General features: G+C 47.1%; 5 protein-coding genes across 5 annotated transcripts; 3 read left to right on the top strand and 2 right to left on the bottom strand.

The window, feature by feature from the left end:
- Positions 1-101: 101 nt before the first annotated feature.
- On the top strand, positions 102-3711 carry TOT_040000242 (uncharacterized protein; the record flags this gene model as incomplete). Its single annotated transcript, XM_009693868.1, has 5 exons — positions 102-1131; positions 1307-1479; positions 1633-2338; positions 2450-3239; positions 3345-3711. The coding sequence occupies 5 exons, from the start codon at positions 102-104 to the stop codon at positions 3709-3711; spliced, it is 3066 nt and encodes a 1021-aa protein (XP_009692163.1).
- A 211-nt stretch (positions 3712-3922) lies between these two features.
- Positions 3923-17628, bottom strand: TOT_040000243 (uncharacterized protein; the record flags this gene model as incomplete). The annotated part of the gene is made up of 15 exons (XM_009693869.1): positions 3923-4910; positions 4974-6444; positions 6671-8855; positions 9120-9420; positions 9499-11607; positions 11730-11821; positions 11908-12627; positions 12896-13226; positions 13433-15978; positions 16172-16457; positions 16520-16648; positions 16723-16891; positions 16921-17049; positions 17081-17467; positions 17511-17628. 15 exons carry the CDS (start codon positions 17626-17628, stop codon positions 3923-3925), a joined length of 11961 nt encoding a protein of 3986 aa, XP_009692164.1.
- Positions 17629-18035: 407 nt separating this feature from the next.
- Positions 18036-19601, top strand: TOT_040000244 (PRL1 protein; the record flags this gene model as incomplete). The annotated part of the gene is made up of 1 exon (XM_009693870.1): positions 18036-19601. The coding sequence occupies one exon, from the start codon at positions 18036-18038 to the stop codon at positions 19599-19601; it is 1566 nt and encodes a 521-aa protein (XP_009692165.1).
- A 268-nt stretch (positions 19602-19869) lies between these two features.
- TOT_040000245 (conserved hypothetical protein) lies at positions 19870-20397 on the bottom strand (the record flags this gene model as incomplete). Its single annotated transcript, XM_009693871.1, has 1 exon — positions 19870-20397. One exon carries the CDS (start codon positions 20395-20397, stop codon positions 19870-19872), a length of 528 nt encoding a protein of 175 aa, XP_009692166.1.
- Positions 20398-21099: 702 nt separating this feature from the next.
- On the top strand, positions 21100-21508 carry TOT_040000932 (uncharacterized protein; the record flags this gene model as incomplete). Its single annotated transcript, XM_009693872.1, has 3 exons — positions 21100-21159; positions 21194-21421; positions 21464-21508. 3 exons carry the CDS (start codon positions 21100-21102, stop codon positions 21506-21508), a joined length of 333 nt encoding a protein of 110 aa, XP_009692167.1.
- Positions 21509-22213: the final 705 nt, after the last annotated feature.

A 22213-nucleotide genomic window follows, 5' to 3' on the forward strand; every position in this document is an offset into this window, starting at 1 on the left:
TTCTTATGGTTATAAAATAGTTGATAAACTCTCCATTCTAGCTGTAAATTATCATCCATAGAATGAAATGTGGCTCTTTAAATAACATTTTTCGTTTGTACATGAACAAACGTAAAAATTGTGATCCTCCACCTTCCTCTGATTGCGGTATCAGGTCTGTATGCGAAGAAGATCATGCAGGAGGTAAAATGATGGAAATTTCGGAGTCTGGGACCCCAAAAGGAACTTTAGAGGTTATGAATAGCTACTTCGATGGGTGTTTTATGCCGGCCTGGGAACACGTGATCAAATATAAGCATAATACAGTGTATAAGAGCTTAAACGAAGTTGTGAATGTAGATGAGCTGTGGCAAGACCCGAATGGGTTGATGGAACTGAACACACGGCAGGTAAAGCGCTACCACTGCTGGATAAGATACTTTGACCTGTGCAACAATGTACAGTTTTTCAAGGGGGCGCCAAGCTCGGATAGGATACGCCAGGGCTACGTAGGAGATTGCTCAATGGTCTCGAGCCTGTCAACGCTGTCGGAATACGAAAAGTTGAACGATAAAGTGCTGTCAGATAAGATAAAGCTGATAGACCTGAAGAGGACAGTGAAGAAGTTGAGGAAGCTATCGTACCCAGAGTCGTCGATAGAATACCTGAACAACTACAAGCTCGCAATAGGAGTGAAGGTGTACTTTAACGGATGCGCGAGGTGTCTGTTTGTAGATGACTGGGTTCCGATAAGGAAAGATAAGTCGCTGCTGTGTGCACACTCGAGTGACCCGGAGGAGCTGTGGGTGACCCTGTTTGAAAAGGCGAACATGCGCCTGTACGGGAACACGTACTCGATAAAGGGAACAAACCCGGGAATCGACACGTATCACTACACAGGATGGCTACCGGAGATAATACAGCTGCCGCCGTCCCAGTACAAATTGTCCCCAGACAGAATCAACGGGATCGACTACAATCGCACACAGTGGGACCAGAAGAATGATATCGCGAACCTGGAGAAGTTGGACCTGATATGGAGCGCAATCATGCACAACTTTAACAGGAATATCGTAGTGTGCGTGGGAACAAACGAACTGTACGATGTGCACAGGCCTGATGTAGACATGGATGGAATATCAGTGTCATCAGGTGCGTGTTTATTATAGAGTAGCCTACATGAGTTGGAGCTACAGAGTTAAATCATGTATATGTGATAGGTATTTGGAATTGATGAGTTAATAGATAAATTAACAGTTATTATATATGTATATGTATTTATGTATGTATGTAAACTATTAGTGGTGGCTTTAAAAACGTAATTTAGGCATTGTTAGCTGTCACGCGTATAGTGTGTTGGATGTGATGCACTTGGAGTTGGAAGGCACAGACCATAAGCTGCTGTTGCTAAAAAATCCCTGGGGAAAGGCGAGATCAAAATTGAAGTTGGATCCGAGGGTAGTAAAGATGCTGCCACATCATAAGAACGGATACGATGGAGTAAGTTTTGTTGTATTGGATAGCAAGTGTGTTAGCGTATGAAGCGTCTTAGATGAACAATAGGATTCTTGTGGATTAGTTAGTTATACATATCGGTAGATTAACAGTTATTCAATTGGTTGCTAAATTATACTTGGACTGATGAATGTTTAGAATAGCGATAATGGAGTGTTTTGGATAGAGTGGATAAATGTGTTGAAGTGGTTCTCGCACGTATACCTGTCATGGAACACGAAAAGGTTTCGATTCACAAAAAGGATTTGCTTCAATTGGAAGAGGAACAAGCATTTTATTAACTCTTTGGTGCCAGAAGATACGTATTTGTCAGTGCATAATCCGCAATTGCACATAACGACGCGGGCAGATAATCAGTCAGGCAGTAATGATGAAGCAGTTGCAAGTAACAGAGGCAATTGTGATGATGATGATGACGACTATGATGAAGATGAAGAATATGAAGAAGGAAGTGATGACTTTGTGGTCTTTGTAATGCTTGTGCAAAATAAGAAGACGATGGAAGATGCAATGAAGTACTTGGCGTTGCACACGTTCATGTCAGACGTGCCGATCATGACGCCATATAGTCCAGCAGTAAACGGAGTGTATAATAACAGTGAAGTCATACTGGTGAAGTTGCTGGTGAGTAAAAGCGGCGGCAGTAGTGAACATAACACGCTGAGATACGGAAAGTATAACATTATTGAAAGTGGGAGTGAGGAAGTCGATTTGGTGATGCTGATGTGTAACTTCATGAAGAAGATTGAACATGATAACATATTCACAATGTTTACATTCTCGAACAGGAAACATAGGTTCAAGTTACTGCCAACGCTAACAGGTAAGAAGGATGTTACTGATAGTTACTTAGAGTAGTTATAGTGTGTATAGAAATATTAAGTGTATGGTGTAGTGTAGTATAGTAAGTGTGTAGTTGTAGCCATTGGTACACATGTTTAACGAAAATTTACAGACAACCTTAATAACTTCGTTTACGATTTTAAGTGGTCTGAGTACAACTGCGGCATGAACCCGAATGAAATCTGGTCGTTCATCAGTAACCCGCACTTCAGGTTGAAGGTGAAGAGAGACATTGACATGATACTGGTGCTGGAGACCGACGTCGTCATATCAGTGAACCTGCGGCTCTTCTTCTCTCGGATGGCGACGATAAGGGCGGTAAGAACGAAGCAGGCACACTCGTCGGGAGACTACAGACTGCACTGCTGCGTGATCAAGGCGCGCTTCACCAGGGGGACGTACACGCTGATCCCGTCGAATTTCGATGGCTCGAAGGGCAGGTTCAGGTTCAGCGTGTTCCACGGAGGAGCCGGCGACGCAGTGGAGATACACCCGATCCCATACCCATACGTAAAGCTGGGCGACATCGTCAAGAAGAACGTTCCCACCTGTTCAGAGTATACGCGCGACGGTGGCGTGTGCGGCAGCAGTAATGGGGGAAATTCGGCGGACAGAGAATACAAGATAGACGCGTCGAGCCATTATCGCACGGCAAATGGCAGCATGGTGCTGGATGGCGAGGGCCTGATTGACGGCACCGTTAAGTTTTATCAGATACCGGACCTGTTCAACGTTACCGTTGCCAGAATGACCAACGACTACTTCGAGTTCAAGGTCGAAGAGCCGACCCTGGTGACCATAAAGATCAAAGTCAACAGCGTGAACGACAACAAGTTCGTCCTCTTTTCGGAACACTGCGTGAACTACCCGGTCCACTCGCCCGGATTTTGTACTGCCTCGCAGTTCAATGAGAATTTTGGCAGCGGTGACTTTGGCAAGGACGGCGCTGATGACGGTGACGACGATGATTGCGACACCGCCAGATCCGTAGCGAAAGAACTCAGTAGAATGGACCTGGACACGGTTGTCGGTGGATATGACGACGACTCTGGCGGTTTAAGGTTTTGCGATAATGTCTGCTGCGTCAAGTGTGGAGGTCCCTACGGACAGTTTTACCCCACAGACCCAAACCTGTTTCCCGGCGAGCTCAAGCTGGGTTTCGAGCACAGCCTGTTCAGTGATCTCAACGGCGGCGTCTCCAAGAACGGCAGGAGCCCCTCCGCCTCGGCGCAAATCTTATTCTTGAGGGAGTGCGTGGTCAACTTCACTCTCGTCCAGTTGTTTCCTCACGTGCAGTATAGACTGACCTCTTTGAACCGCCACAGGTTCCAGACTGTGTTCTTCATAACGACCAGCGGCGCAATTTCTGCTTAATTGATTTCTGTGTTATAGTTACCTGTGATAATTTGTGTATAGGTGTTTACGTGCTTATATACACGCTTAGACAAGTGTGTGTATATTGTAGTATGTAGGCGTGTGTGTAGCATGAAGTGATCTAGTGGTGTGTGTAGCATAGAGTGCAAAGTTACTACTATTATTAATACAACGGTTTGTGTTAATTTGTCGGCGATTGCGCGTTTAGTATCTAGAACCACGGCAGGTACGACGTCTTCAGCTTTCCGAGCATCGAAGGGTCGGTGGACGCGTCGATGATGGAGACGATCATGTTGTTGATGGGCACGGTGCTGTGTTCCTGGTCCGCAGGGGCCCTCAGGTACGTGCAGTAGTTGAGCAGCTTGCTCAGGTACTCGTCGACGTCGTCGGCCTTGTCCGCGGGCGCCTCCTTATCCTTCTGCGCAGAGCCGGCAGTGGCGGCGTCCTTCGAGTCGCCAGGCTCAGACTTGGGCTGCGCGCCGCCGCGCTCCAGAATCGCCGAGAGCGCCGCGTGAATGTCGATCTTGAAGTGGTGCATCGTGAGCGTCACGGAGAACATCACGGCAGGCAGCACGCCCAGCCTGCAGGCAGGCCCTATCAGGTTCGTCATGTTCCTCGTGAGGCGGAACACGCGCAGCTTCGTCGGCTCCATCTCGCGCGTGAAGAGCCGGTAGTCCACCTGCCTGATCGTGCCGGTCCGCGGGTTGAGGAGCAGCCTCGAGGGCGTCGCGTACGGCGTCGCCAGCACCAGGCTCAGCATCGCCTGCGTCGCGTAGGTCGCCGTGAAGTTCATCCTGATCGTGAGGAGCGCCTGGTAGTCCTTCGCGGCGCTCTGCAGCTGCGTGAGCAGGATGTTGTCGGGCACGATGTTGCAGAGCTTGTTGTAGGCGTCCTGCAGCACGTCCTGGTGGATCTTGCGGTACCAGGTCAGGAACCACGGGTACTGCTTGTCCTTGAACATTTTGTAGATGTAGTTGAAGCCCACGTTGCGGTCGCCCTCGGCGTTCGCCGCGATCGCCTGCAGCTGCCCCGGGTTGTACTTGTTGTAGCACTCGTAGAGCTTACTCGTGATGTTCTTCTCGAGTAGTATTTTGTGGAGGACGAGGATCAGCAGGTTCGTCTCGTGGCCGCTGCTCGGGTCGTAGTCGTTGAGCGGGGCGGCCGCTGCGCCCGAGTCCCTCAGAGTTTCTCTGCTCGTCCTTGCGCTCGTGGGCGTGCTCGTTCCTGTCTGCGCTGAAGTCAGCGAGACTCCCACCGTCGACGGGTTCATCAGGTTGCTCAGCGAGACTGCGTTGTTGTATATGCTCAGCAGCGTCTGGTTTCGCGGGCTGTCCTCGACGAGGCATATGTACGGGTCCAGGGGCACCACTGCGCTCGAGGGCATGTGCACGTTCCTCCTCAGCGTCTCGTGGTACTTTTTGAAGTAGAAGTTGAGCAGCTGCGTCATCTGGTGCAGGTACTCCTCGTTCTTCTGCCTCACTCTCAGCAGTGGGCACGCTGAGTAGTAGTGGCTCTGGCCGTCGGTGGTCACGATTTTGATGCACTTCACCAGCTGGTTCCTCCTCCGCACCTTCACCAGCCTCGGGTCCACGTAGAGCACGTCGTGCGTCTGGCCGAGCACGTTCTTGTTTCTCAGAATCTCGTCGATGCCGTTCATCTTGACGTGCGGCAGCTGTATCACTGTGCTGGCGTTCGCCGCCAGGCTGTTTGTCACCCTGCAGACGCTGTGGTTAAGCAGGTACTTTATGTTAGAGTTCGGCTTCCTCGTCCTCGAGTAGTTCATCAGCGCCGTGATCATGTCCAGCAGCTTATTCATTGCGTATCCGCAGGGTATGTTGATTTGCGGGCGGTCTGAGCTCTGGCTGCTGCTCTGCGACTGCTTCACGAAGTCCTGCGTGAACTTGTGTACCAGCTTGTACAGCTCCTCTTCTTCGTTCGTGCTGCTTCTTTCTCTTGCTGAGGACAGCTTCCCCAGTATTTTGTTAGTGATGCAGTGCAGCATCGGCTTCGGTATGTTTTCGTGGAAGGGCAGGTCCAGGCACTCTTCGAATATAGTTTCGTATGCGCACAGTATCTCGTCGATCACGTCCGGCTTTCCCAGGTTCGTCAGCAGATTGCAGAAGTTTTCCAGGTTCTGGTTCAGCGTCGGGTTGCTGTTGAGCAGCATGTGCAGTATCGTCTTCACGTCTCCAGGGTCTGCCCCCTTGTCTTCTCCGGCCTCGCTCTCCTCCTTCGTCGCCACGCTGTTTTGCGAGCCTCCGTTCGCCAGCAGCGAGAGGTACTCCGTCCTCAGCGTGTAGTAGAGCTGCTGCGGCGCCTTGTTGTTCAGGCTTTTTAGCAGGTGGTACACTTCTGCGTTGTTCTTCTTGTGAAGCTGCTTCACCAGCTGCGGCAGCCACGTCAGCCACACGCTGTGGTTAACGTACTCCGAGTACTTTTTGAAGCTTTCGCTTACTCCGTTCACTGCTCTGTGCATCTCTCCCACCAGCGTGAATATTCTCTTTATCAGCAGCCAGTGGCAGTTCGGGTTAATTGAGATTGCCGTCAGGTATCCCATTATTGCCGTCTCGTACAGCTCCATTGGGAACATCTGCTCACTCTTACTCCACACTGAGATCAGCGAGTGGTCGATCTTATTGTCGTTGAACTTCGCCCATGATATCCAATTCTTACTCAGCAGCGGCTGCAGCTTCAGCGACTCCAACATGTACTTGCACGCCAGGTCAATATCTCCTAAATATGATTTAGTGCTTGTTTTACGGCACTGGTAGTTGTTATTACACTAGTGGTGGTTATTACGTACGCACTAACTACAAATAACTACATACTAGCTACTAACTACAAATAACTACGTACTAGCTACTAACTACAAATAACTACATTAATACCAGCTACCAGCCAAAAACAGTTGCATATGTAACTAAATAAATACGTGCTAACTAAAATGCTACTGGTGTACCTATTGAGTTGTTGTGCGGCCTCTTGTTCGGGTTCGACTGCGCCTGGTGCGTGTCGTAGATGTAGTTCCTGTTGATCGCCTCCGCCTTCAGCCTCGTCACGTGCGCCTTCAGCGTCTCGAAGCCCTTGTTCGGCAGCTTGTCGAAGTCGAGTGCGATGACGCTCTTGAGCGCCTCCGGCATGTTCACTGAGAAGGACAGGTACTGCTTAAACTTCTCGTTGATCAGCAGGTAGTAGTCCTCGCCCATGTTCACCGTCCTGTTCATCGTGGCTGCCAGGAACTTGTGCGCCTTGTTCAGCAGGACCGAGGCCATCAGCGGCAGCTGGTGCGTCTTCCTCGTCACGCAGCTGTACTTGACGAGCGTCCAGATGTAGTCCTGGTTCACGTACAGGTTCTCGCTCTGCGCGCTGAATGGCGGCTGCAGGTTAAGCAGGTTCTTCACGCTGCTGTATGCCATCGTTCTAAAGGCCAACATCTTCGTCCAGCTCAGCGGGTGGTCCGACTTGTTCGGCAGGCGCGACCTCCACTTGTTGATCAGGTGCGCCTCTTGTGCGTTCTGCCCTGCGTATGTGCTGTCGGTAACTCTCTTCAGGTACGCCAGTCCCTCGAGCGCCTCCACGAAACGCTGATTCATCCTCATGCAGCTCGCGTGCCCGTTGTTCAGCTTACTGCCCGTGTTCCTGTAGTACTGCACCAGCAGCGCCACGCTGTTCTCCGCGACCCTGCGCAGGCTGTGGTACTCTCTGCTGTAGTGCTTCTGCAGCGCGCCCATGCTTGCCGTGTTGCTGTGAAAGACCTTGGAGGCTCTGCTGATCACGTTGTACATGTTAACCTCCAGTGCGTTCTCCGGCTCCGTGCTGTCCATGTCCTTGCTCGGATCCGCGTTAACGAACGTCATGGTGTCCTTGCCGGTCGCCAGTGGCACGTACATGTGCGGGTACGCGTTCAGGTACACTGTCGCCTGGTTGAAGAGCAGCTTGTTGTTCGACACGTAGGCCATGTCTCTGATAGAGTCCCACTCGCCCAGCTGCTTCGTGCAGTACATCCAGTAGTTGTACCACAGCTTTGACTCGTCGAACCAGGCCACAGTTTCCGAGGACTGTCCTGAGTTTCCCAGGTACTCCATGATCTGGTTGAAGTCTCTCTGTGCCTGCTTCCACTTGCTGTGCTGCATGTTTGCCAGCGCCATTCTCGTTTCACTCGTTATCACCCAGCACCTGTTCGAGCCTATCGCCATGTCCGTCAGCTCCAGCTTCATGTACACGTCCGAGAGCACGCTCGCTATTCTCGTGATGTCCAGCGGCTGCGTTAGCATAAGCTTTTCCAGGTAGTAGCACGTGCTATAGTAGTTTCCGTCCAGGCAGTATCCCAGGTACTTAATGATCTCCACTGGGAGCACTATCAGCGGGTAGCTGCTGATCACTGTCACGTACACCAGGTTAAGCACTCTCTTCAGGTCTGACGCTTCCGGGTCCGCGTAGCTCTGCGATCTGCTCTGGCCTCCCAGAGCTTCTACGAAGCTTCCGCTTTTTTGGTTCATTTCCTTCACTGTCGACTGACTCGTTTCTCTGCTTAGCATTTGCGTCGCGTCTCTCATCATATACGGGTTAACTTCCTTCACCTTCGTCCTCACTGGCTCGTACGTTTCCTCATTCGTCATCGTTAAATCGTTAACCTTATTAACTATAAAGAGCACCATGTGCTTCAGCAACTCGTTTCTGTACGGCTCCGAGAGGTTGATGTACAGTTGGTGGAACAGCTTCGTGAACACTGCGTCTCCTGCTTCTTCGTGCAACTCGCACACCTTCCTCACGTACCTCGCCGCGTGCTTCACGTTAAGGTACCTTTCGAAGTAGAGTTTGTGGAACTCGTTCATCTTCTTCAGCGCCTTGTGCAGCTTACTGTCCAACGTCAGCTCCAGCTCACTCCTTCTCAGCGCACTCGACAGCTCTCCGCTTCCCTCATTCGAGCCGCCTTCTAAGCTCCCTTCTCTGTATGACAGTGACATCTTCCTAAAGTCCTTCAGTATACTTACTATTGGCTTTATCCCCTCCACCTTCGTGCTGTTGCATATGAAGTTGATCTGACTCGTCTGATCTCCCTTCTGCTCCCGCGATTGTTCCTGGTTACTGCTGTCCAGCTGTCTAAACCTTGGATAGTTCATACTTATGCCCGCTTCAATGTCCTACATTGTTATTTATTATTTGTTTGCGTTGTAGTAGTTGTTATTTATTGGAAAGTGTTTAGTAATTATTTATTGGAAAGTGTGTAGTAATTATTTATTGGAAAGTGTGTAGTAATTATTTATTGGAAAGTGTTTAGTAATTATTTTGGCTTGTTTGTGTTTAGTTGTTAAATGGTACGTACATCTAACTAGGAAAAATATGTATAAATAACTAGGAAAAATATATATAAATAACTACTGGTATGAATCTATACAAATCCTCACCTGGTCGAAGAGCGTAAATAGAGTGTTCAGCAGACCTGTGCTGTTGTGGTCGTACTTGAACAGCGCCTCGACAGTGTGGTACGTAGTGTCGCTCGCGCTGTGGTACTCAAATGCGTCCACCATGTTCAACCCGGCCAGGTACGAACAGTGGGACAGGCACCTGTATCTCACGGTCTGCCTGACGCCTCTGAACCGCTCGTCGCGAACCACCCTCAGGTACAGGCTGTTGTAGTCCGCCCTCAGCTGCTCCTCGTCGTGGGCGCCCTGCTCTCCCTCGTAAGCTCCACACTCGTGAGTGGCACTTGCGCTGGTGGCGTCAGAAGCGCCGCCCACGGTTGCACTCATTGTCGTCGCGGCCGTCGTTGACGTGGCTGGGTACGATATGTGCCTCGTGTGGTACATGATTCTGCATATCAGCTCATATTTGATGTCCTCGGGGCTGTGCTTCACGTACTTGGACAAATCTCGGGTCGGCACTGGCGCTGAGTCCTGCTCTACTGTGTACTTCGAGTGGTTCAGCGCTATTTTTGAGGGGCGCTTGTTCTGCGCCGTCATGTCGGCGATTACGTGCTTTTCCAGCGACTCCTTCGTCAGCTCTATGTAGTTCCCCGTGTAGTCGTAGAAGTTGTAGTCTCTGTCCTCCGCGACTCCACTTTGTACCTTCTCGCGGCCCTCATTGCTCCGCCCACGCGCGTGCTTCTTCCCTGGTACTCCCAAAGCCTCTATGTAGTACGTTCCTACGAGCCCGCTGTACACTGTGTGTTTGTGGTACCTCGTTAGCGAGTCCACTATATTCAGGAACGCCTTCTGTGCCGCCTCTTCGAACGTGTTCAGGATCTGCATGCTCAGCTCAACGAAGGTCACAAAGTTGTCGTCCAGGTCTCTGTTGAACTGCGCGTGCGTCAGCATGCTTTCTTCGATTTTGAGCATCAGCAGCGGCAGCGCCTTAGTCAGCAGCGGCTGCACGCTCTTCACGTCGATCATTTTTGCCACCTCTATGAACAGGCTCGCCATGCTCAGCGACTCCTGGAAGCGCTCTTCCTCCCCGTCGCCGACTGTCGCCACTCCGCTCCCTTCTCTCAAGTTCAGTGTGCTCGCTGCCGCTGCGTCGCTGCTTCCGATTCCGCCGACGGTACTGTTCATGCCGCCTGTTACCCCTGCACTGCCTGTACTGCCCGCACCGCTACTGCTAGACCCCAACAACCCATCCTCTCCTACCAGCACTTCTCCCCGTGCTGAGGCCTCCAGGTACGTGAACATCATGTTCACCACCATTTCCAGGAACGTGTTATCCTTGTCCTGCTTATCTTCCGGTGGCGCCCCCTTGAGACTCATCAGCCCCTTAACCGTCAGGTTACTTGTGAAGTACGGTATTTCAACCAGCCTCTTCACCACTGTGTCCAGCTTCGGGTACTCGTTTTTGAGCAGCTTCAGCAGTATGTTTTTGTACAGCTCCGCGTTGCTTTCTCTGTGCACGTAGTCCAACAGCTCGTAGCCGTACAGCTTACTGATGACTCCGTTGTACCTGTAGAGCATCTTCCTCGCGCGGTCCTTGTGCTTCGACAGTGCGTACTTGCTGAAGTAGAGCTTTGAGCTGCTCAGCAGCTTGATGTAGACTGTGATAAGGTGCAGCATGTCGTACTCCAGCTGATTCTTCTCGAAGATCACCATGATTGCCACCACCAGCTCCAGTGCGAACCTGGTGTGGTAGTAGTTGTAGTTCATGTTTTTGTACAGGAACTCGATCATCTTCACCAGGTAGTCGTACATGAGGTTTCTGTAGTTCGTCAGGTGCTGTATGAAGCTTCCCAGGACCACGATAACTGTGCTCATTGCTCTCGTGTTCGTCGTTATGTATGTCTGCGTGTTTCTTCTGTCCGGCGTCGTGCTCGCGCTTCCTGGCGCTCCCATCACTGTGCTCGTCATCGTCGTCAGCTCCTTTCCGCTGCCGATCCTCTGCAGCAGCGGCATGGTAGCCAGGTCGAACATGTACAGTATCAGTGGCACGTACTTCTTGTTGTTTTCCACGGTCTCGCACATCGTCAGGTTACACAGGCATGTGAAGAAGCTCAGCGAGATGCTCTTCATTGCTCCGTAGAACTCGTCGAAGTCATCTGCGTCCTCCAGATCTCCCTCCTTCCTGTTGTTCAACACTAAAAAGAGGTGCATCGGCACGTTCTGCAGATTCGTCACCACGTACTCGAACTCCGTCGACTTCAGGAATCTGATGTAGTTCTTGTATATTAGTGTCACGATCATGTAGTTTGTGTTGTTGAGGTAGCATAGTTTACTCGCCACGTAGTAGCCTAGCCACTGGCTCAGCGTCTCGTCAAACTCGCCTCGGTCTTCTTCCTCTCCATCTTCCTCTTCAGCTCTCATTTTAAGCACCTTGTAGCACACGTAGTTCATCAACTCCGTCATCATCGCTCCCTTCACCTCATCTTCCTTATTGTTTACCAAATGCACCATCCTCATCAGCGTGAGCAGTCTATAGCAATTTAGTCAGTTGTTATTATTACTTCTACGGGTATGTGATCATATACGTAGCTCTTATAACAGGAGCTATTGTATATACTGTAGGCGTTAGTGTGTATGTTTCCGTAAACTCACTTTGTGCTGTACAGGTAGTCCGAGGTCGACCTGTAGAGGTACAGCCCTTCGAAGAACTCCAGGTTTTCCAGCACGTACTTGTTGAATGTGGCCTGAAACACCTTATTAACCTCAGTATCGCCATTTTGGGGACACATATTCTCTAAGTGCCTAACTGCCTATCTTCTACACTCCTTACCAGCTCCCCCGTTTGCGTTTCCAGGTGGTGGTACGATGTGTAGTTGTACTGGCTCAGTACGTCCGCAGTCGACGGGTAGTGCAGCTGCAGCAGGTGGTAGCACTTGTTCGATATCAGCATGTAGAGCATCTCGTCCAGGTCCTTCTCCCCCTGAGACCCACTGTCCCTGTGTATAAAGTGTCCTACGAAGATGTCCGGGTTCGATATGTTAACCACCGTCTTCATCGTGTTCTTGAACTCCTTCGTCGACACCAGCATGCTCCTCGTGTTCGACAGGTACTCCAAGTAGCACAGCACCTCGTAGGTCAGGTTTGTGTTGTTGTCCTCCAGCTCAGCGTTAAGTCTGTAAAAGTTCCTCGCGACTGCGCCTTCGTCCATCACGTACAGCATGTCATACAGCTTTATCTCGTCGAACACTCTACATTCTCTCTCGCTTTCTCCCTCTCTCTCAGGTTCTCTGTTTTCCGCCAGCATGTAGTTTTCGTACAACTGGAAGAGCATGATCGGCGTCGTCACGTTACTGTTGCTGACGTAGTGCTTGATCAGCAGGTTGTCGTTGTAGCCCAGCTTCTTCAGGAACTTGAAGAATTCCATGTAGTTGATCATTTGCAGCTCCGAGACGTTGATCTTCGACTCGTTAATCGTTCCTGCCACGTCGTACAGCGACTCCTTTATGTACTTCATGTCGCTTCCATATATGTCAAAGAACAGCTTCAACTTCTACAAATTTACTTTATTTCATGGTTTCACATCTGTCTTACTAACTTATGATTTGTACTATGTGCATTGCTAACTTTTAATTTGTACTATGCGTATTACTAAATATCTATTAGATAACATAATCTGGCGACCCAGTCACCAATGCTTGTGGGCTCACTACTATCTTTTGCCTTAATTCTGTTTCTGGGTAACTAACGTCTACGATAACTAATAATTCTATATTCTATCCTTTGCCAAATACTGTTGTGGCATTAGTATGTGGCAGTACCTTCACTGTCATGTTGTTGAATATCGTTTGCAGCTGTATTATATACGGCTGCAGCGTCAGCATCACGTTCTCGTTCACTTGCACCTTGTCCATTCTCTTCAGCAGCGAGTACGACAGGTTAAACACCAGTCCTATTGACATCATCGTCAGGTTGATCAGGCTCGTCAGCAGGTTTTCCAGCAGGTCAGCCTGCATCTGCTTAAACATCTTCTCGTACGCTCCGTCAAACACCACCAGCTCCAGCACTGCTAGGTACACTACTGTTTCCATGGTATCGTCCGTGAAATTGTTAAAGTGGTTCGCCATGTTCATCAATCCTGTGCTCATTGTCCTGAATATTTGTTACTGCCGCCGTCATATGCACTAGGTGTTCTAGTGCCACCTTATCTTGTATGCTAGTACAATCGTATGTACCATCTATGGTAACTCCATATGCAATAACAATAGGAGTACAATTGTATCTACCAACTATGGTATGGCCATGGTGTAGACTAACTAAAAACTAGTTCTAAAATAGTAGCGAGTCAGTCAACTTACTTGATGTTCTGCGTATACTTCGTTGACAGGAGCGCTATCTCCAGGTGCTCCTGGCCCCGGGCGCTGGTGCTGAAGAACTGCACCAGCCTCTGCTTCTCGTACTCCTCCAGCAGCTCGAATGCAACCAGCCTCATCTTCGCGTCCTTCGCGTTCAGCATCTCCGTCAGACTCTCGAACGTCAGGTTTGGGTTCTTCTCTATCAGCAGCCTCAGCACTGCCAGCGCCACGCTCTCCTCCCACATCCTCTTCCTCTTGTCCACCTTGAACTCGTCGTTGTTTCTGTTGTGGTCCTCCAGCGTGCGCACCGTCGCCCTGTAGATGTACTCGTGGTAGCGTTCGAAGCACGTGCTCGCCTCGATTTTCAGCAGGTGCACCAGCAGCACCAGTGCGCTTATTCTTCTCGGCGTGCTCTTTTCGTTAAGCTTAAACAGCAAAGCCTCCGCGTAGTGGTCGAGCACGTCCTCCATCTTCTCCTCGGCTGCTCTTTCGAAGACCTCCAGCAGCATGTCGACGCAGCTGTCCTCCAGCTCCTCCACCTCGTCGTCGTCCGCTCCCACGGTTGCTCTGTAATCCAGGCAGGCCACCAGCAGCGACACCAGCAGCGTCAGGTTATCTCTGTTGCTCTCTTCTGGCGATGACAGGAACGCATACTCCATGAGCGCGTTCTTGAACGAGACCAGGTTTTCGAACTCGTTGCTTTCGAGCGTGTTCAGCTTCGTGCCCGTGTTCAGGAGCAGGCACAGGCACCTCAGGAGCTTCTTCATGTAAGCGTACTGTCTTCTTTCCAGGTTTAGTCCTTCGTGCCTGCTGTGCTCCCTCGACTCCTCCCCGCCGTCCACTTCCATCCCGTCTCCTGCCCCGCTGCAGCTCGAGCTCTTTGCTGCCGCGTTCAGGTAGAACTGCGTCAGCGACGTGTTGTACTGCAGCAGCGGCGCCATCGCCACCAGCAGGTACCCGCAGTACGCGTCGAACTCCTCCACTTTTAGCCTAACTGTTCCTGCCCTGCAGGTTTCCATCAGCCTCTTAGTCATCGCGTCGAGCCCCTCCTCCACTGGCACCGACACTATCGTGAAGTCCTTCTTACTTGCCGACGGGAACGCCAGTGTGAACTCCTCTGTGTTTTTCACCTCCGCGTCGATTGTGTACTTCTGACTGAGGTTTCCCAGCTTCCCCAGGACGCTCAGCACTATCGCCGCCACGTCCTCGTCCTTCTCCAGGATGTATCTCAGGAACAGCTTGATGAAGTACGGCTCCGTGCTCTGGTCCTCCTCGTTATCGTCTCCGTCGGCCCAGTCTCCTTCTCTTTCCTCGTCGTTCTCCGGCCTTATCTGCCTCGCTAGCATGCAGTACAGCTCCTGTATCTCCGTGTGCTCTGCGTACGACTCCAGCAGCAGCAGCGCCTGCTTCAGCAGCGTCTTACTTTCCACGTGGTTGAACACGTAGTTGACCAGCTTCAGCATCTCCTCCATGTACTCCTTTTCCGTGTTCCTCGTGCTTATCACGAACAGGAACGTGTACAGCTCCTCGTTCTCCTTGACGTCCACGTAGGCTGAGCTGCTGCTTCTCTGCATCAGTTCCAGGTGATTGTAGTCCGACAGCTTAAAGTAGAAGAGCAGCTTGTTCAGGAACTTACTCAGCGTGCTGATGTGTTCGTACATGTAACTGCACTTGACGTTTTTGTTGATTTGTTTAAACATCACTGTCAGCAGTCTAAAATACGCGTTTGTGTTTCCGTTCGCTTGTTCGTCCAGTGGCTTAAGTCCGTCCCACCTCGGGTAGTAGTTGTACAGGATCCCTATTATGTAATTCAGGTCACTGCTGATGTACTTCATTGCGTCTACGTTGTTCCTCAGGCCTACGAATATGTTCTCGTTAAGCAGCTTCTCTATTGCCTCGTTGTCGTCCATTCTCGTCTCCTCTACTCGATCCGGCTCCGCCTGGAACAGCACTCTGTGAGAGTACCTGTACAGGTCCTCCAGGTTATCGTTGTTCAGCAGGTACACGAACAGCGAGAGGTACTGCTGCAGGAACAGGTCTGGGAACAGCTTCGAGAACGAGTACAACACGTACAGAGCCAGTGACTCCTGCTCCAGGCTCTCTTCGACCAGCCTTGCTTCCTCGTGGTCCTCGTCAACTTCCATCGACCCTTCCTCTTCTCCTTCTTCACTCCTCTTTCCTCTTTTCGTTGCTCTTCCTCTCGCGTTTAGGTACTCGTGTATCAGCAGTGGCAACAGCACTCTGATCCCATCCACTGTGTACGGGTACTCGAGCGTCTTACACACCATCCTCACTGCGTTATCCAGCATGTACAGGTACTCGTTCTTTTCCTCGTCTTGATTTTCCATCTTCACTTCTCTGTTTGCTGTCAACGTCCCGTACATTCTAAATACGATCTTGATAACCAGCACAAACGTCTTTAACACATTTACCGTCATTATCCTCTTTACTCGATTTTGTTGTATTAATAATTTATAGTTTAGTAGTATTAACTCCAATAACTGATTCATTGTGCCTTTTACATATGATATAAATCCAATATTCATTTTCTAAAAATTTTGTTAGTTATTTATTTTTTAGTTATTTGTTTATTTCACTTTTTGGTAACTTTTTCAAAAGACCATTGTTATGTAATAACCTCTTTATCTACTCTACTTTAGCAGCTACCTAGTCTGCCAATCATCTACTCTAATTAAACAACTTTTCACTAAGGTAACTATCTCTACTACTATTCCGACTTACGTTTAAGGTATAGTACATATCACTAATGGCGTTTGTTGCATTGAAGAACGAGATCACTGCGAACTTGTAGACCTTATTCTTCGCCTCTTCGTCCAGATTTGATATTGCCTTTGACGCGTGGCTTGTGAGGTCCAGCATTAGGTTGTAGCTCAACTCTCTCAGTCTGTGGTCTGTCGACAGCCAGTACCTACTGATAAGAGTGCAGCACTTTTCAAATATCACTATGTTGAACTGCTCCACGTCGATTTTTTTAACTATTTCATGAATCAGCAACAACACATTTGACCTGCACATTATGAACTCCTCATCTTATATCGACACACACACATATGCGTATACTTAACTCACCTTAGTGAATTCTCTTCTTCTGCGATACTGTACAGTTTATTATATATTTCCGACTCAAATATCGACTTGAACAACACCTTATTCACCACCGAGCTCACAAATATGATAAACACGTTGATTACTCTAGTCCTAAATTTCCATTAGTTCCTGCCTGTGACACTTATAGTATTTCTTACTGCTCGACTACATATTCCACCACTTACAGTTGTGCGATATTTACTGGGTTTGTACTGTTGACTAGGTATATCAGGTGTGTGTATATGTCGTTGATGTAGTATGTGTAGTTCACGCTGTGCTTCACGTTCGTGTTGAACAAATGTAGCGACGAGCATGACAGTTTTATCAGCTCCACGTAGCACTCTTCGATGTGGTCTAAACATTTGTATCCTCTCCTAACCAACCTTTGGAATTAAGATTGATCACTTTCGTCAACACTGGCAGCAACTGTACCAGGTTCTTCGTTGACAGTGGAGTTGTGAAAAGCAACTCGAGCACATTTATAAATATCAACATTCTCTTCACTTCTTTTCCTACTCATTATTTATCTTATTTCATACCCACCTTGTAAATTCGGGTAATTGTTCAAAAATCTCGAGGTATATTCAAAAAACTGTTCTATTTGTACTATGTTGATAAACTGTTTCGGGTCCGATAACAGGCTCTTCAGTATTCTGTGGCACACTTCGTCCCAATCCGAGCTCGTCATCAGTGTGTTGAGACATATTGACAGCAGTTCTCTTTTGATCTGCGATTCCGACAGCTCTATCTTCGTGTACGCTTCCAATATGTCATAGCATTGCGTCTTAAGCATCACCATCTCTTCGTCCGTTGTGTATTTAAGGATAAACATCTTCAGCGAGCTATAGTTTGCTTTAAATGACGCTATAAAGCCTTCCACTGTGTAGTTTTCAAAACTCTCGGCCAATTTCTTCACTCCTTCGATACACTCTAGGGAATATTCGTGAATTTCGGTTCATTTTGTTATTCTTACCTTTAGACAGCTCTATATCTGAAGGGGTGTGCCCGTCCTTTGGGTTGTTGTTTGATGACATTGGTGAGTACACTCCTCTGGCCGATGATATGTTATTAGGATCTAAATTTGAATCCATTATGACTCGATATTGTTTGATTCTTGATTATGTGAAATATATCTCTGCGTTCTTCCAAACATTGGATTTGTTGTTAAATCCATTGTGTGAATCAATTCACTCGAATTTTTACAATAAAAATCTATTATACATTGTGTGTAATTTTGTTTACACTATGAAATAAAATTATAAATTAATTTACTGATACTCATATGGCAAGTCGACTTCGTTACGAGTTTTTTATATATTCCTAGATTTGATGCCTAACCCTGTTGGAATCCATTTTCATCACCATTAATAAATTATATTTATTATTACTTTTTTGAGTGTTGTAATATATTTTATTTGATTTTCGGTTTGTTTATTATGTTATACATATATTTTTTTGTTTCATTGAATATTTGGTACTTCTGATATGTTAATTTGGAATGACAGAATCCGTTCATATACAGAGGCATCCCTATTCTAAATACTTAAAAAATAACATTTATAAGTCCTTGAACCTATTCGCTGGCGAATATGGTTCGAAACCGTACAATCCTAACGACCCCTTTACGAGGAAGCATATTAGGAGTAAAATACTTGACGAATATATTTCAGTATCGCAATATGTACCGCTAACCACTGCAAACTCTAAGATAATTGATAAGTCAAAGGAGAAGGAGGTTATCCAGCCTAAGACTAGGAAGGGCAAGTCAGCATTAGCCGATGTGGTCGACTCGCTGGATTCTGAGCTTTATCCATTACACGCACCTAAGAAATTGGAGTATTTGGATGTGAATTTGGACGAAGTAAGGTACAGACTCACCGACGATAATATGCTCGCAATATCTGACAGTAAAACTTTGAGCAGTGATTCAGTAACGAGCAAGGAAGTGGCGCTTTCGCCACAAGATGTAAAGAGTGAGACTCTCAAAAGGTATTTGAAGGACACAGTGGCCAAGGGACACCAAATAGCTGAGTTGGACATAAACCCGAAGGTTGAAAGGATTAGAAGAGGAAGGCCGATGTGGCACGCGCCGTGGAAGCTGTACCGCGTCGTGATAGGACACCACGGATGGGTGCACTGCGTGGACGTGGACGTCTCAAACGAATGGTTTGTCACCGGGAGTGCAGACAGACTCATAAAAATATGGGACCTTGCATCCTGCGAGCTGAAGCTATCGCTGACTGGACACATAAACACAGTGAGGGACGTTAAGATTTCCACAAAGAGCCCGTACATATTCTCCTGCAGCGAGGACAACACAGTCAAGTGCTGGGACATAGAGCAGAACAAGGTGATAAGGAGCTACCACGGCCACCTCTCGGGAGTGTACAAGCTGGCGCTGCACCCGGAGCTGGACGTCCTGTTCAGCGGCGGCAGGGACGCAGTGGTCAGGGTCTGGGACATCAGGACCAAGCAGGCAGTTCACGTCTTGACTGGCCACAGCGGCACAGTGATGAGTCTGGTGAGCCAGGCCTCGGAGCCTCAGGTCATATCAGGCTCCCAGGATAAGACGGTGAGACTGTGGGACCTTTCAACTGGAAGGAGCATAGTGACGCTCACGAACCACAAGAAGAGCATTCGGGCGATGTCGATACACCCGACTGAGTACGCATTCTGCTCCTGCGCCTCGGACAACGTCAAGGTCTGGAAGTGCCCCGAGGGCCAGTTCATAAGGAACATCACGGGCCACAACAGCATCCTGAACTGCTGCGCGATCAAGGACGACGGGGACTCGAGCGTCCTGGTGGCCGGGAGCAACGACGGGCAGTTGCACTTCTGGGACTGGGCCTCGGGCTACAAGTTCCAGACGCTGCAGTCGAAGGTGCAGAAGGGCTCCCTCGAGAGCGAAAACGGTATATTCTCCATGGCCTTTGACAGGAGCGAGTCGAGGCTCATAACGGCGGAGTGCGACAAGACGATAAAGATTTACAGGCAGGACGAGAGCGCGACCGAGGAGACCCATCCAATAGACTATACGCCATCGAAGATCACAAGATACTACTGACCGGACGTTAGTATATTTTAATTTGCTCTTTATTTTAAACTTATGTGCTTGTATTCCAATATTACTAGATTCTTGGGGTCATACTAAGTGTGCTTGAGTTTTTACGTAATTATACAATGGATTAACTGTAAACACATTAATTATAAGATAGGGTGTGTATAGTATTTAGTATAAGTTTAGCTTATGGTACATCGTGTTTAACTTTATTTTAGTTAGCTTTATGGTTTTTTATTCAAGTTTCTTTTAATCAAGTCTCTTAGCAGTTAAATCAAATCGGAGTTTGATAGGATTGTAGTTTCATTAATGATTCCAAAGACATTTTCTCTTTTGGTGTTTCTACGTCTTTTGTTTCATCGGAAGCCTGCAAGTATGCCTTGTACAGAGAATGGGCAATGTATACGGAGTACAGCGACTCTATAATCAATAAAAAGAACCCTCCTGATGCCAGGTAGTACATGTTCTTAAGGTCGTACTCATCCTCGTAAAAGTCGTGGTAGAAGGGCATTAGGCCATGGGCCAGTGTGTAGACCGCCGAGAAGAAGGCAGTCACAGAGAACACGTTTCTCGTTAACAGCAAGAAGGTGGTGTTCTCCTTTAACACTGCAATGATTCCGATCACTGAAAATATGAACCCTGTGATTCCTCCGAAGCAGTCGAGTACGATGATCGAAATTACTCTATCGTTGCTCACGGCAACGTAGATTCCGAACACGAAGATCATTATACTGAGCACCAATCCAATGGAATGGGCTATGGTACCAATGATTTTAAATTTTTTGGGTGACAAAGGCTTCATTTTGCACACACTTTTACATATACGCTAGCTTTATTCACACGTTTGTTCCTTATTTATATGGCACAAATTGACCAAATATGAGTATATTTATTAAAACAATTAAAAATTATATCAGTGATATATAAATAAAACTACAGATACAAATCGATCTCCAAATAATTTATAGATTTAAAAAAATCGTCGTAGCTCATTTCGTCTACTTTTTAAATAAATTGTACGGGGTAAATACACGTTAAAGTGATTAAATAAATAAATATGTTGTTATAAAATCTATTTAATTTATATTTTAGTGTGATCAATCTAAAATCAATGGATTCCATATGGTCAATTGTATACTCCTCGATTAGGGGTATTGGTAAGACAAGTTTGAGGGGATGGACTTTAAGTGCACCTCAAGTAACATTTGAGGGTAGTATTAATTGGGTGTGTATATAGTGGAGCTAGTTTAAGGCCAATTCTCAAGTTGGTGTATACACAGTCGTGATGTTGTAATTCTTTTGACAGTGTTGGCATAAAAACGAATATAGATTAAATGACATACTTATAAATACATAAATTATATAAATTTGAATGAATTGTTTATAATTCATTTTCACGATTATCTATTATTAACTGTGTGAGGCTTTCCATTAGGATTCCATATTTATTTAGCTTGTATTTTTTGTAATCACCCCTGTTTGTCTATATCCTTTTGTTTTAACCATGGCTAACCCATCGCAGTTTTTAAAGATTGATCAGTTTTTTAAAAAGGACCACCCTAAGGTACGTTACTTCTCACTGTATACTTGTTGTTCAGAGGAACCTTTCCATTAGAATTTTCTACATCAAATCTTCTTTCGCTTTGATTCTTGGCCTGCTTCTTGGCATCTTTAAGGTCAATGGTGCCGTTGGTTTTATGGTTTTTCTTTCTGTTCAGTATATGATCGGTCGCATTTACTGTTCTCAGTTTAACGTTCCTGACTATATGCTCGATAATTTAGAGGTATTCACTGAACACATTCTTCCTTCTTTTGGCCTTTTTTTGGTATTTTTACTTTTATTTTTACATAAAATTTCCTTTTTTCAGGTCTTTTGGACTGTAACATATACTCTTTCTTACCCTAACCAGTAATTTGCTTTTTTCACCCACTCACTCACACATATTTACATATATTTATATACACACATTCGTATAAATATACGTCTGCTTACCTACCTACCTACTTGTTTTTTTACTTATACTTATTTTCTCCTAGTTACTCTTGGATTCCCACTAACTCTACTGTTAATATATTCACACACTCACTTATCTACTTTTCTCGTATGCATATACTTATATTTATATTCACGTAGTCATATTATTGTTCACCTTTAACGTATTAATTCGAGCTTAGATTCACATAATTCTATCATGTTCTTCACGTCTAGATTAATATACTTGTATTATCTCTCTTCTATACTGTTAATCTGCTGTTCTTTATTTTTTCCACTTACTAATTATTCTGATCCTTTTACTCTTATTTCTTACTCCTATATTACTCTATTATCGTTTACCGTGCGTTTCTTTCTCAATCGTATTAATTTGATGCTATTACTTCTCTTTTCTTTGACTCTCAGATTCCCTCTTACACGTTTCCTTTTTAAGTAGCAACTCACTCGACAACTCCGTCATCACACACCGTTGCTGGTCTCCTAGTTGTAACTTCATAGAATTACTAGGTGTACCTGTCATCCTAGTTGTTAACTAGCATTCTTAGGTGTTACCTAGAAATCATTGGTGCCAGCTCCTAAACTCCTCGCTTCTTTCTTTACTGTACACTTCCCTACGGTGTTTGAT

This window comes from Theileria orientalis, chromosome 4 (genome assembly GCF_000740895.1).
Source record: "Theileria orientalis strain Shintoku DNA, chromosome 4, complete genome".
Lineage (NCBI taxonomy): Eukaryota > Apicomplexa > Aconoidasida > Piroplasmida > Theileriidae > Theileria > Theileria orientalis.